The sequence below is a fragment of the Rhinopithecus bieti genome, unplaced genomic scaffold, assembly GCF_001698545.2.
Source record: "Rhinopithecus bieti isolate Rb0 unplaced genomic scaffold, ASM169854v2 scaffold_50384, whole genome shotgun sequence".
Classification (NCBI taxonomy): domain Eukaryota; kingdom Metazoa; phylum Chordata; class Mammalia; order Primates; family Cercopithecidae; genus Rhinopithecus; species Rhinopithecus bieti.
The window spans coordinates 446,893-462,247 of record NW_016820218.1 but is presented as its reverse complement, the minus strand read 5'-3'; the positions used below and the strand labels follow the sequence as shown (position 1 = coordinate 462,247).

At 36.4% G+C, this 15,355-nt stretch overlaps 1 protein-coding gene across 1 annotated transcript in view; it reads right to left on the bottom strand.

Annotated features, from left to right (window-relative positions):
- FAM81B (family with sequence similarity 81 member B) overlaps positions 1 to 15,355 on the bottom strand; it is a 53,843-nt gene that overhangs the window by 12,554 nt on the left and 25,934 nt on the right. The window contains exons 5-7 of the mRNA XM_017859685.1: positions 11,362 to 11,480; positions 3,058 to 3,187; positions 699 to 805 (exon numbers count right to left, since the gene is read on the bottom strand). Coding sequence (XP_017715174.1) covers positions 699 to 805; positions 3,058 to 3,187; positions 11,362 to 11,480 — 356 coding nt within the window. The remainder of the gene's footprint in view (positions 1 to 698; positions 806 to 3,057; positions 3,188 to 11,361; positions 11,481 to 15,355) is intronic.

The window sequence follows — 15,355 nt, the reverse complement described above, 5'->3', positions numbered from 1 at the left end:
AGGCATTAAACCCAAATGACGTGAGACATAGAGGAAAAAGAATAAGAGCGTAAGGGACAGTAGATAGTATCCAAGTGACTAGAATTTCCTCTGCCTGCACCACGACCCTGGGAAATGATTTATTTATTTATTTATTTTAAAAAGAGAGATTTGATAATAAGGAAGCCAGTAATTTGAACATTTGTAGAGCCCTGTCTCCTTTACTGCTTTCTCCATTGAGTGGAGGAAAAAATTCAGTTTAAGATGGGGTAGAGACCAGTCTTAAAAAGAAATAATGTAAAGGAGTAAATAGAGGATCTTAGAAAGAATCTTAAAGGAAAAGCTTGTGTATCAAAATCATTTTAAAAAATATTTGATAATCTTGAGGAATGAAATTATTTTCCATAGTGCTTTACTTTGAGATATTTTAATATAAAATCGATAATAAGTAAAAATTACAGTAAGGGCCAAAATGATTGTGTCAATTCAGTTGAGACATTGTACAATCAAAGTGAATGACAAGATTAATCTTCATAATTGTTTTATTATAAATAATGTATAAATTACTTTAGTGTAGAATATTCTCTGTGTTAGTTCACTGCTTATTTCTTGGCCAGGTTCAAATTCCTGGGATAGGTTTTTATTTCATGCCAATGCTTTCATTAGTCAAAACTCTTTGGAATGCACTTAACAGAATTAAAAATCTTTTATTCACTTACTTGAATTCCAAAAGGTTCATTTCGTGGCGATAATCCCCCTGGACCATCTTTAACTTTGAGGTTTGCTCAGAACTGGCAGTCTGTATCTTTCCTAAGAGCTGCATCACCTAGTCAAAGTACAAGAGGGTTTTTTGTGTGCATGTGAACAAAACCACCAGCATTCACATTAATATACTTTATTCCTTTCAGGAGCCGGGAAACAGATTTGAACGTAAAGCATGATTGCACTTGAAAATGCCTCATGTTCAAATGAGTATTATAGTTACATTATCTTCAAGGAAAGAATAATAGGGAGTGTTCCATTCTGTTGTGTAGAATATTCTTTTTGATCATAGGCCGTCTAATGATACAACAAAAACATGCTATTTCCATGAGTTTGTTTATTAATCTGTTAATTTGATTATATCTCTACTTCTCTATTGTCTCTCCAGTTACAACACAAGATATGGTATGCTACTGCCACCATATCCTCAGTGCACATTAGGTGATCAATGGTAAATGATCAACAAATACTTACTGAATAAATGTTTAAATACACAATCAGGCTCTGAGGAAAACACACATGACTGGCCCAAGATTTCCAGATAGTATTCTGATATGAACACAAGTGAATCCCAAGTGAAATGACTTAGGGCATTTAAGGATAGGAAAAAAACAAATTCTAGTTTTAGAATTTAAGATTAGAGCACCTTCCAAATTGCCAGAAACATTGAGAAAGTTCCTTTACGTAAAAGAACTGGATTAAAAAATAGATGCAGAATCACAATCCATAATCATGCCTAAAGTAGTCACTTCTAAGGAGAATGAAACTACATGATTGGTTTTGGTCAAACAGAATTCAGCTGCTAATAAAGGTGGTCATATGGAGGAGAATGGGCATTTAATAAAATGAGTTCTTATGAAAGAAAGAGGGGAGTAATGGAAGGATTTGAATAGTTAAGTGTTGGGTGGGCAACCAACAGTCCTTGAGTGGCTATTTACAGGAGAAAGATACACTTAAAACAGGCTAAAGATAGAAATGTTTGAAATAAAATAATAGGCAATTTATTATAAAGAGAAATTATAGGTAAAGGCAAAGGAAAAGAAAGCAGCAGAGCAATATTAATGTTAGGTAAAATACCACTTAAAGCAAAACACATTTAAAAATGGGACAAAGATGGTCATCTTTATAAATGAAGAGTAAAACTCACTGTGAAAATAGAGAGCTGTGAATATTTATATATTGAGCAAAAAAGTAACAATACATTAGTGATTTTAAATGACTTTTCTTGACTCTTTACTGGTCAAGTAAGTAAAATATAAATAACAATACAGGAAAATATAAAAACTATAAATGTATTTAATAGATTTATATACCAAACCATGTAACTTGGAAACAGCATTCTTTTTTTTTTTCCAATATGTTGTTGATATGATTGAGTACCTTGAAAAACAAAGAGAGTTTAAAAATTATTGGGCCTAGTAAGATGGGTGAGTAAGAGGTAGATAAGGAAAGCCAGATGGCAGATGGGACTAGAGGAAACTATGTGCTCAGTAACACCTGCTCTGGACTAACTGGCTCCCACCAAAAAATAATCAAATGCCAAACTCTCATATTCCCAATTTCCAGAGGATTTCTACTTTGTTCTGCCTGGATGACTTCAGAGGAGAAGAGAAGTGATTGTTTTGCATAAGATATGTGACAAAGTGGAGCACAGAAAACTTGGCATTGGGCTCCACTTTAGTGAAACCATTGACTGGGAAGATGAAAAAGAGACACTTCAGGCAGAAAAGAGCATGAACTAGGGGATGATGTGTAATATCTTGGTGTGAGTGGGGACCTACCTACAGGGAGCTCAGCATCACTGGACATAAAGGGTGAGTCAAGGAGCACAGCCAGTCTAGAGATGGCCTTTAAAATCCAGACCAACCAAAGGACTTACATGCTATTTTGTAAGAGATACAACCCATTGCAGGGCTTTAAGCAGGGATGTAACATGAACAATTCACATTTATGTTGGACTTTTAATAATAATAGCTTCCATGGGAAATTCATTCGTTTATATTCCTTGGTTCCATAGTCTTTGAGTAAAAATCATTTTACTACTTCCAGAGAGTAAAAAAATAACAGCAATGGTGGACTCAAGCAGTGTATGCTTAGAGTAGATGACTGTGTTGGAACACAGCAGACAATTCATTAAACATCTGTTGATTGAATTGACTGTTCCCACAGTGTACATGAGTGAGCTGTCAGAATTACACCCTTTGGAAGAAAAGAGTTCTCTTAAAAGATTACCACCTGATTGGGCATTTTGATAAGCTATAATGATCTTACTACTGGCAGTAACACATAATATGAGTCCCATCTATTTTCAGTTACCTTCATGTCCAAGTTCTTGGAAAGAGTTTCCAGGGCAGGCATGAATTCTTGAATGGCTTTCTCTATTTGCCGGTACTCTTGCCTGAAGAAGTGAATGTCTCCAGAAAGCTTCACGATGCTTGAATCACATCTAATGGCAAGATGGAAATTGGTGTGAGATCAATATCTTTATAACATTTTTAATACTAGAGTAGACACCTGCACATTCATTTGATGGCCAAAGTTCTAAAGTCATTTGAAGAATGAGTTGGTAGATACGGGAGTGTATTCAGAATCTCTTCATTTTTCTCTTCTCTTTCTGATGAGAGAGAAACCTGGTTGAATGCATTGGCTCAAACTAGAGCACCAACTTGAAATAGTTTAGATGGGGATATTGTGGTAAACTGAGGGAAATTTTACATTTTCAGCTTGATATTAACTTAGTCATAGGGAGTTATAGCAAATTTTGATGTTTTGGAAATACAGGCTGCTGCCTATGCTTAGGCAAAATTAAAATTTGTTCCTCTTTTATATCATGTTCTAAATCCACTTTCCTCTCTTTATCCGCTTTTCTTGGCCCCCGGACTATCAATTCTCCTTTGGCAAGAAAAGGTGCCCCAGCAACCCAAAATCTTCCAATCCATCTTCTCCAATTTCTCACCCTTTTAGCCTCAAACAAAACTCCTGTTCCTTGAATGGTCTCAGTCAGGCATTGCCATGTTAAGACAAAACCAATTCACACTAACATATGAATGAAGCTTTGGTCCATAAAGTTGCATGTGATAATTTAGGGAAGGAATTCTGTTCAGAAGGAACTAGTGAGGTGAGTTGAAGATTATCTTCCCAGTATATTAGGGAAGATAACACACAGAACCACACCCTCACAACCATTACCCTTGACTCTCTTGGGAGAGAGCAGGTTGCACAGTGTATTAATGGTCAGTTTCTGTATACTTTCTTTTTTTTTTTTTGAGACGGAGTCTCGCTCTGTCGCCCAGGCTGGAGTGCAGTGGCCGATCTCAGCTCACTGCCAGCTCTGCCTCCCGGGTTTACGCCATTCTCCTGCCTCAGCCTCCCGAGTAGCTGGGATTACAGGCACCCGCCACCTCGCCCGGCTAGTTTTTTTGTATTTTTTTAGTAGAGACGGGGTTTCACCGTGTTCGCCAGGATGGTCTCGATCTCCTGACCTTGTGATCCACCCGTCTCGGCCTCCCAAAGTGCTGGGATTACAGGCTTGAGCCACCGCGCCCGGCCCAGTTTCTGTATACTTTCACATATGCATGAAGGATAGGTTGAAGAGCACTGAATGACTTTATCTTTTGTATATCTGAGTTATCAGGGATTATTTTGATATTTGTCATTTTATAAAATAACTGTTTTGACTGTCATCAAATAATATTAATTAGGAAATACATTTTCATATTATTACGCTAAGTGATATAAATATTGTTTGCTTTATGACTTCAACATTTTTAGGATCCCAGAATGAATCTTTTTTCCGTAAAGTTTTTGGTGCAAAAGATTTGAGGCAAAGGTGAGTTAAGACGGCAATTTTGCCTGAGCATTTTCTTTAAAAAGATCCTAAAGGTATCCCTTTAGTATCACCCTTAAAGATGACTGTAGTGGAGGTGAAGAGGCTGCTGGGAGAAAAAACTAGGAATTAGTCTGATCAAGAATGGGAGCAGGATGGCAGGCACAACATTCCTGATCAAAAGATGTTTTACACCTTTGCATATACAAACTGTCATTGTCAGAATGGCACCTCTATTGTTGGTTAGTTAGAACGTCCTGATTTGAGTCCGTATTAAGAGCCCCAAAGACTACTCAGGTGTGGCTGCTGCTACCACTACTTCCTGCCATCTCCCTTCCATCCTTCTCTTGTTTCCCACCTTCAGGGACAGCACGGTCTGTGCAGTGGAGGCCATTGGTTAAAAATGTGGTTTCTGGTGTCAGATACACCATGCTTCTGCTACTTCCTAGGTTTATGATCTGGGACAGGCTTCTTAATGCCTACAGGTTTCAGTTTTCCTCATCTGAAAACAGGGGGTAATGATGCCATGGTCACTGCATACAGTTGCACAACTTGTCTACCACACAACTCCGGGGGTGCCAGAAACACATGGTTGACAATGCAGATAGTGTCTCCTGGAGTGCTCAGCCTTCAAAACTGTAAGTGGCTGTCCTGAATAGTGTTACTTTGTAGGTTATTTAGGGATGGAAGGAGGCGATGCATGCAAAGCATGTAGCCAGTGCCTGACACAGGGGGAGCACCCACATAAGATTAGCAGCTAGGATTTATTTACTCATCTTGAGAGTTGCTGCCTATCCATTCTCACCTCCTCTAACCACCACCCACTAGCCTAATCCCACATGTTGAAGTCAAGGATTGATTCATGGCTTTTGAAAGCTGCACTCTATATTCCAAAAGGAGTTCCTCTGCCTCCTCCTTCTTTAGAGTGATTTTATTGTTTCTGTTAAAACAGTACATGACCATTACAAAAAATTTCATATCATGCCTAAAAAACAAAGGTTAACATCTTCCCAAATCCCACTTAAAAAGTAACATCATGAATATTTTATTATCATTCTGTTCATCATTAGACATATATACTTAAAATATATGTGTCCTTATAGATATATATATATACACACATAGAGATAGGAAGGAAGAAACATAATTTAGAATACTGGGATTATATTACATGCATCAACTTTAAAATATTACATTTAATTTTACTTTAACCTAAGAAAAGGTAATTGTAGTGAGAAATGAAGAAACTGCTGAGTTTCAGATATGTATTTCTTCACTGTGAGAGAGATTTCTTATCTAAAAAAAGAAGCTATAAAAAGCTATCATAGATTGGAATTGTTATACTTGTCACAGCTACCATCTCAATACCAACTTTAGATATTACTAACTTTAGATATTATCGTTGACCATATGCCAAAAAATGAGAAAATAAATAAATTTATATACTTGTGCCTTCAACATTAAAAAAAAAAACTTGCTAATTTAAAAATGTTAAATTTTATGACATTTGCACTGTGTTCTGTCACTAGAATGCCTATGGTTATTTAATGTTCACTTTATATGTAGATTAGACGTTCATTGATCATCCTTTCAAACCATGATTTCTTTTCTAAGATCCTTATTTTGATTTATTCCATGGTTGGCCAGAGTTTGTCATCCAGATTTTAAAATCAGGGCTCAGGAGTGCTAGAATTCTCAAGTTCTTGAGTGCTTGAGAATGCCTGACTTCTCTTGTGATTGAAAGGTAACTTAGTTGAGATAACGTATTTTTCTTTCTTTCAGAACATGACAAACATCAATCCATTCTTTTCTAGCATTGATTGAGGTGGAGAAGTCTGAGGTGATGACATTTCTTTCCTTTTTTATGAGACTTGCTTTGTCTACCTGGATGCTCTGTGAGTCTTTATCCTTGCTGTTCAGCAACTTCAACCAGGATATCTTGGTTTCATTGTTCTTATATCATTTTTTCCATGGTCACAGTGTTTCCTTTTATTCTATAGATTCAAATCTGTATTTCAAGAATGCTTTCTTCTCTTATATGCAGGATTTTTTTTGAAGAATTTGTTCTGTTTCTTCTTTAGGGCCTTCTATTAGTTCTATGTTGGATGAGTTTTCCTTGTCTGTCATATGACAATTTTTCTACAATAATTTTTATATTGAAAAGTATCTCTTTTCATTTAGTGTGGTTTACTCATGTTTTACTTTTATAACTCATTATTTTGGTTGCATTTGTTCTATTTTAGGAGTTTCTAAGGTAGATTAATCTTCATAATATCTTGACTTTTTCTTTTACCTATCCCTGAGCAATCCAGTTTATCTATCTCCTTTTGTTATCTGATAGTCTCTTTTGGAGGGAAACCTTTTTATACCTTACTTTGAAAATTATCTATTTTATCAAAGTAAAAGATGCCTGTAATTTGAAAGTTAATAATAACAAGTTGATAATAAACTACAGTGGTTTCTGACCCTTCCTCTCGCTGCCTCTCTCAGTTCCTCTCCCTAGTGGCAAGGGCCTGAAGCCTTTTGAGAATTCTGTTGCATAGAGTTAGGTTGTTCTCAGCTTATCCTACAACTTTAAAATTGGCCTTCATTCTGCTAAGGCAGTTTTCATGTTTCCATCTGCTTTCTAAGTTCCAAGACTTCTATGCTGATATCCCCAGTCCTTATGGGTTCATATTTTAAAGAGAAAATCTTTTTACTGTAGATTCAGTGGGGCTTTTGGAAGGGCCAAATTACATATGACTGTTCACAAGTAACCTTTTTTAAAAAAAGTAAAATTCTTTTTCTTTTGTTCTTAATTTCTTTGAAACCGGGAGAACTTTTGGTTTGAATTCTTCCTATACTTCTCTGGGTAATTCCTTCATTAAGTATTTTCACTAGTCTTTTGCTTATGTTTTTATGTATCTATTATCTGTCTGTCTATCATGTATCTATCTGTCTTCTGTCTATCTGGGGATGATAGTGGAGGTGATTCATATGCATGACTGCATTCTAACAATCACTATTATGTCTTTGAATGTTTCTGCTACCTGCAGAGGATCAGTGAGTGTGTTTGGTGGCAGGTAGATCGCATCCTCTATTCAGGCTTGCAGTATCAAATCTCTATCCTTCCTCAGCCTGTTGCACTTCAGCCAGTTTCTCTCAGGTATAAGTGGGCAAGGAGGGAGGTCCTAGATGATAGGAATGATAAAGAACGTGGTTGCAACTTTGGCTATACCTCCCAGCTGTTCGGTGTTGCTGACCTGAATTTCTAAGGGGACATGTCGTCTTCCTCCGATGACCCACCCGAGCCTCTAAGTAATGCTGCTTGATTCCATTTTGCCAATGTCTCTCAAAATTATGATTGTTGACTAGTGGGAAATCATTATGTTTAAAATCTGAGAAGGACTGTATCAGTCCAAATGTCACAATATTTGGTAAGTGTGTTCTGTTTGTGGTTACTAACTACAGCAACTTCCATATTATATTAAAGATGGAGTTTTTGTTTTCCTCCTTTTTCATTTTCACTGGGATTGAGTTGTCTCAAGTAAGAGGAGTGGAATAAAAGGTCTTTAGTCTGCCCTCTGTAACCAAGACTCTTTCCTCTTAAGTGGTCAAAAGTTGATAATATCCACACTATATGTTTCTTTAAAGAACATGATTTTGCGTTTAATCACAAATCAACAAAATTTATCTTATTTTCCCCCCCACATGTAGGTTTGTTCTGGAGTCCTAAAGAGCCAAATGGGGCTAGAAAGTTGACCTCAGACTGCTGCTATGGATTGTAAGTCATATGCATCCCTAGGGTGCCCTTCGCATGCTCGCCTTTTCCTTTTTTGCACTTCATCTGAATCTCTAAGGGATATGTCCTCTCTCTGATGACACTCCCAAGCCTCTAGCCTATTAAATAAAGGACAAGGTGTCAAAAGCAGGCTGGCAACTTTGAGAACCTCGTCTCATTGGGAGGACTTACTTTTAAATGGCAATGTATTGCCATGGGAAATAAAGTGTAAAATTCAAATCTCATTGTAGTTATTAAATATTGAGACTGATTTATGAAGCAGTAAAATGTTGGCTAGCAATTATGTTAAAACAACTAACTTAATTTTACTTATGCCAAAATGCTAATTGGAATAGAGGTCCCTCTATGTGGAAAGACAGTAATCAATCTGCCTTAGCTTGTCCATTAGTCATTTGCCTGGCAAAGGCACAGAAAAGGAACAGGAGAAGGAGGGTGAATTTAAGTCTCATGGCTCTTAGCCAAATTCTGTCTCAGATTGCCAAAGAGATTTTAGAAATTTTCCATAATAGGGAGACATTTCAAGGAAAAATAAGACCTTGTCCTAAAATTACTGCTTATGATTGAAGGGGAAGGTAAGCAAAAACCTATCAGAGCAAAAAGAATTGCACATCTTGATGTAATTTCATTGATCTCTTAGTTTCTTTGAGATCCATTTGCTATTTTGTCTTGTAAATAGAACAGGGTTTACAAAAATAAAATAATTGGTTTGTAAGTGGTTTGCAGAAAGAAATAGTTGGTAGGAGCGTCATCAGCATACCACCAAATTTAACCAAATTATATTTCATTTTAAACATGTTTGAAATTAGCCAGTCATGGTGGCATGCATGTGTAATCCCAGGTACTCAGGAGGCTGAGGCATGATAATTGTTTGAACCTGGGAGGCAGAGGTTGCAGTGAGCCAAGACTGTGCCACTGGACTCCAGCCTGGGTGACAGAGCGAGACTCTGTCTCAAAAAAGAAACAAACAAAGAAACCATGTTTGGTTTTATCTTCTTTGTAAAATCTTGGCACACCTAAATAGGGTTGCGGGTTTGCTGATATTTGTTATCTTGTTTTGTAACTTACCCAAATATTATAAAACTTCTTTGGTATTGATCAAATATTAAATAATGAAATAAATATTTCTCTATATATATTATTTATATATTAATATACAATATAAATTCACCTCTTTATTCTGTGGACGGGCCAACAGTGATTTTTTTTCTTTGATTAGAGTTTTTCAAACATACGTATTATTTCCTAGACAGCATCTTTTATTTTTAACAGGAATGAAGCCACACTCCAGAACTACAAAGTCTTTCCCAAAGCTACTAAGTCATTTATGTTGTGGGCCAATCAGAAACCTGGGCATCCTTGACACCTCCTCCCTTCCTCCCCTTTGAGCTCCATGCCCGTTTCAGTTAATATCCTGATGGCGTCTCATACACAACATGGTGGAAACCAAACACTTTATTACTTCCTGTCTCTCTTTCCACTTCCTTGTTATAATTGCTCCTTATTTCATATTTCTTTCTCCGTGGAATAACAAGAGTATTCAACCAGTCTCCAAGCCCAGAAACTTTGGTCATTATCCTTGACCTCCCTCTGCTTAATTCATCCTCCATGTTTATTCATGCACTAATCCTGTAGATTCTATTTCCCTAATGTCTGTGTTGTCTGTCCCCTGCTGTGGACTTTCATGGCTAGTGCCTTGGTTTAGCCTTGCCACTTCTCACCTGGATTGGTACAATAGCCTTCCTCTGATCTCCACACCCTCTTTTGTATCCTACCAATTCAACTACAACTAGAATGTCACAAAACATGATATGCCACCCCCTACTTAAAATTCCCCCGTGGTCATTTATAACCTTCTACATAAAGTTCGAACTCTTTACCTTAGCCTACAAGACCCCTCATCTTCCAGGTCTGGACTGCTTCTCTGGCTTCATGTCCCAACTTTCTCAAAATGCCTGCTCCAAAATGCCATAACCAAAATGCCGTTCTCCCAGGTAGGCCCATGAACATGTCACAGGATCCTTCTCTCAGTTCTTTTGCACATATTATTCTTCCCGGTAAAGTGTCTTTCTCACTCTTCCTTGTCTAGTTAGCTGTTATAAATCCTTTAAAACTCAGCTCAAGTGTCACCTCCCCTGGGAAGCCTCTCTTCTGCGTGGGTCTGATTTGGACATTTCCATAGCCTCCCAGACTTTTAGTATAGCATTCACTTCATTAGTTATTGATACAGCTTGTTTTCCCTGGTAGACTGTGAACAGCTATAGAAAGGAGAACATGTTGCTGAATTCTATCACACGGCCTGGCATAAGACGAGTGCTTAATACATTTTTGTTGAATTAAATGGGTAAATACTCTAGGAGAGCTTTGTCTTAGGTAGTAATTATCTAATTCCAAGAGGATTAACCAGACGGAGACAGGAGTGTTACATGAGAGAGGAATGAGGTACTGGCAAAAGATGTAGAGATGGAAAGGTGTCCACAGTCACCCATTCACAAGTCATCTTTGACGTGTCCACCAGAGTGGTCCTGCCATTCTCAATACCTACACATATTTGCTGAACTGCATACCATCAATTCTTTTGATTTAGAAATCCTGTACAAAAGATGTTATTCAAAACTTTATCCATTTGGCAGTAAATCCCATCAGACTATTATAATTCTTGTATATTTTAAAAGTTTTACTCATTAGCATTTGACATATATGGGGATTTCGTACATGGTTATGAAGGTGTGTCTATGTATAGCTGTTGGCATTTGGACAGTTGAGGCTGTAAAGACAAAACTCTGGTCACTTCCATTGGAACCAAACTATGTAAGGGGTCTTTACAGAAACTTTGAATCTCACAGGTAGCGTGAGGCATTCAAAGTTCTGTGGTACACTTTCTCAACTGCCATCTCATTAGTTTAGCTTAATGTGTAGACCATATCTTTTTTCTACAGCATGGAGCTTGTTTGGAAATGAGAATTCACTGGCCAAGAATTGACTGTTAAACATTAGTCAATATGCTTCTTCTCACCTGGCTACTCTTCCTCGAAGATCTCCAACTCCTTGTAGGTGTTTCATGTTTATCTCCTGTACTGCAAAGTTAGTTCCTGTGGCCGCCTGATCTCGAGCTCTTATTTGGTCTTCTAAAATCTGTAATTTTGAATCAAATTTCCCATTAATTTCCCATCACACATGATAAGGAAACATCATTTAAAGCAGGGGTTACCTAATTGGATGTGTTTTGTAGTTAGGCTGATGGTGTAAATGAGTGAAAGAGTCCTAGCTCAGAAAGAATTGATCTCTGCTAATTTATCTGAGGGACAGCAGTGGTTTGATTCTAGCTGATTATTGCCAGGTGGGAAAGATATCTCAATAGTGTTTTAAAGAAAGCTAGAAATCCAGATTTTATATGAAATTGCTCAAATTAACAATATTGGCATATTATTCAAGATCTTTTATAAACCATATATGGACCAAACAGAACATATTTATTGTGTTGATATGGTCATGGGTTGCCATTGGCCATCACCAACATAAAAGCTTTTCACAAAAATGCGTTTCACAATTGGTGCCCTAAGTTTGGAAAAGGATTTTTTTCAATATGGCGTCAGGCAAGATTTTTTATGGATTGAACCAGAACCACAGTGAAGTTAACATAGTGCAAGCAAATCTCAATCAACCTGTTTAATACACAATGCAAAAGAGTTTATCTAGATTTCTTAGAGAATATGAGAGATTTCTAGCTCATTTGTGTCCAGATTTTGTCCATGAATATTGTTAGTCATGTCTTTATTGTGTTTTGGTGTTCTGGAAATAGAACTGACTTTCTTGTACCACCAGGCTATTGGTCCCAAGAACCATGGTTTTTAATTTTTTGTACCCATTTATAAGCATTGATTTAAAAAAATAAAAAAAATTCTGCTTGTCCATAGAAAAAAATTGTATTATACTTGACATTCAAATAAATTCCAATGTAAAGTGAAGACATATAAGAAATTGGTATTTACTAAGGAAAAAAGTGAGAGTTCTGTGTAGGCCTTTGGAAAACACAAATCTGTTACTTGGGGAGACATTTCAGTTTAAGTATTATATTTGACAAAGTCCTAAATTATGTTTAAACTATGGCTATGAATTTTACTAGGAAAGGAAGAATTTTTATAGCAAATAAATTATAGGAATTTCAAAGAACACAGACAGACTCTTGCTCATTTTTTAACTGGGATTGAGACAACCCAAGGGTAAATAAAGCCTTAATTGAAGATGTAAAAGTGTCAACAACACGAACCAGAGTTTGGTTTTTGTCTTTTTGCATGTATGCAGGTATTTTGTTTTCTGTTTTGGTAAAGTTAGTGATGAAAGGAAACTTACTCTACTATATACTAAAATATTTTCTAAAATAAGGATAAGTAAATCAGTGTAGTAAAGGTACATAGCTACCTGTGATGTCATGAAGACCTTGGTAAGTGTAAGAAAGGAATATACTCTATATGCAACACACAGATCAATAGGGGAGTAATTTTACAAGTGGGTTGGGGTCTCTAATTACTCAGAAAATAATTAATTTAGATCCTTACCTTATGTCATATATCATTATAGATTTCAGAAAAAAAATGGATCTAAAATATTTTTAAAATTAAGCCATAAAAGTCACAGATAATAGAGGAGATTATTTTGGAAATTTCTAGTCTGAGAAGTATAGTAGTCCCCTCTTATCCAAGGGGGACACGTTCTGAGACCCCCAGTGGATGCCCGAAACCTCAGATAGTACTGAACTCTCTATATATTGTTTCTCCCTATACATACATGCCTATGATAAAGTTATTTATCAGTAAGAGATTAACAATATCTAAAAATAGAACAATTATAGCAATGTACTATAACATCATACACACTGTGGCTGTAACTCTTGTAGCTTGAAGTGCGACAGCAAAACTAGAATGAATTTCTTTTTTCTTTGTCACAATTTCATGGATAGAAGATTTGTTCTTACCATAGATTTTAGCAAACTCAGCATACAATTTTTTTTTTCCTTATTAAGTTGAGAACTTCAACCTTCTCACTTAAAGAAAGCTCTTTACAGCTTCTCCTTGCCGTAGTGGAATTGCCAGCATCACTACTTTTGTGCTTTGGGGCATTATTAAGTAAAATAAGGGTTACCTGAACATGAGCACTGTGATACCTCATCTCAACAGTTGATCTGATAACCAACAGGCTACTGAGTGACTAATGGGCAGGGAGTGTTGACAGTGTGAATGTGCTGGACAAAGGGATGATTCACACCATGGGTGGGATGAAACAGGATGTGCAAGATTTCATCCCACTACTCAAAACAGCACACAGTTGAAAACTTATGAATTACTCATTTCTGGGATCTTCCATTTAATATTTTTGGAAATTTTTGAAATCACAGAAAGTGAAACCACAGATGAAGGTGGGATGACTACAGTAATGAGAGAAATTACAAAGCTAAATATTTGAATATTTACCTTTGTGTAAAACTTGTAAAAACATTGTAAATACAATTAAGATAGAAAAAGCAAACTGAAAAAAATTTATATCATATACTATTGCCAATGGTTTCAGTGATATACTGCAAGCAGCCTGGATCTGTCTGTGAAGGTGGATTGTATACATCTCTTCTGATCTTTGTGTACAGTGTCATCTTGCTGGTTGTTTGAAATCATAGTAGGAGTATTTACACCATAGAAATAAGCAAATACTACAAACCAGGCTTTCTTTTATCCTAGAAAAGGACTGATTGCTGATTGTTAAACACTTACTATCATTTACCAGTTATTATTTCTAATATGTAAAATAAAAGAGCTCATCAAATCAACAAAAATTTAAAAGCACTAAAACCCAAAAGATAAATTTACAAAATACATAAATCATTAGCAGAATAAATGAAGCTGTAGCTTTATTATTATTAATTTTGTTGTTGTTGTTGTTGTTGTAGAGACAGAGTCTTGCTGTGTTGCCCAGGCTTGTCTCAAACTCTTGGCCTCAAGCAATCCTCCCAAGTCAGCCCCCCAAACCACTGGGGTCACAGGTGTGAGCCACAGAACTCAGCCAAAATTGTTACTTTAAATAGTCACTTTAAAAAAGTGGATTCAACACTTTCACTAAGAAAAAAGTCTTATTTCTGTTCTATGAAGTTAGCAAAAATTAAAGTAATAAATTTCAACTCTGGCATAGGTAAAGTGAAAAAAAGCACTCAAATAATGCTAATGGAAGTGTAAATTAGTATAAACTTTCTGGAAAACAATTTGGCAACATGTGTCAAGCACTTTCACAGTATTCATACCTTAGTAATTCCACTTCTAAGAATAGATACTATGGAAATAATCCAAATGCAGATACATATTTATGCACAAAGGTATTTCATTTTAGAATTATTTTTATTTTGAGACAGGGCCCAGACTGGAGTGCAGTGGCATGATCATGGCTCACTGCAACCTTCACCTCTTGGGCTCAGGTAATCCTCCCACCTCAGCCTCCCAAGGAGCTGTGTCTACAGGCGTGCACTACCCTACCTAGCTAATTATTTATTTTTTTCTTGTAGAGGCAGTGTGTCACTATGTTACCCAGACTGTTCTCAAACTCCTGGGCTCAATTGGCCCTACTGCCTCAGCACCCTCAAAGTGATATTTCGACATCAGGAGAATAACTAAGAAAATCATGGTGTATGCACCATGCAAAGAGAGATTTTAATGAGATATAATAGAGTTTAGGATGAATGTTAGAATCAAAATCATGCTTACAAACATAGTCTTAGCCTCCTAAATGGAATACTTGGAAGGACTAGAGGGAGATTCATCTGGGTGTTTGCAGAGATCACCATTTGGTGGTAGAATTGTGAGATATTATTTCCCCAAGTTTAAAAATTTTTTTTCCTAAACTTTCAAAATAATTATGATGAACAAGTATAACTTTTGTAAGTTGAGGAGAAAACCCACAATACAATAATGCTATATATAAAATTTTCTTTGAGTTAAAATAAATTAATTCTAAAATTGTATCAACTG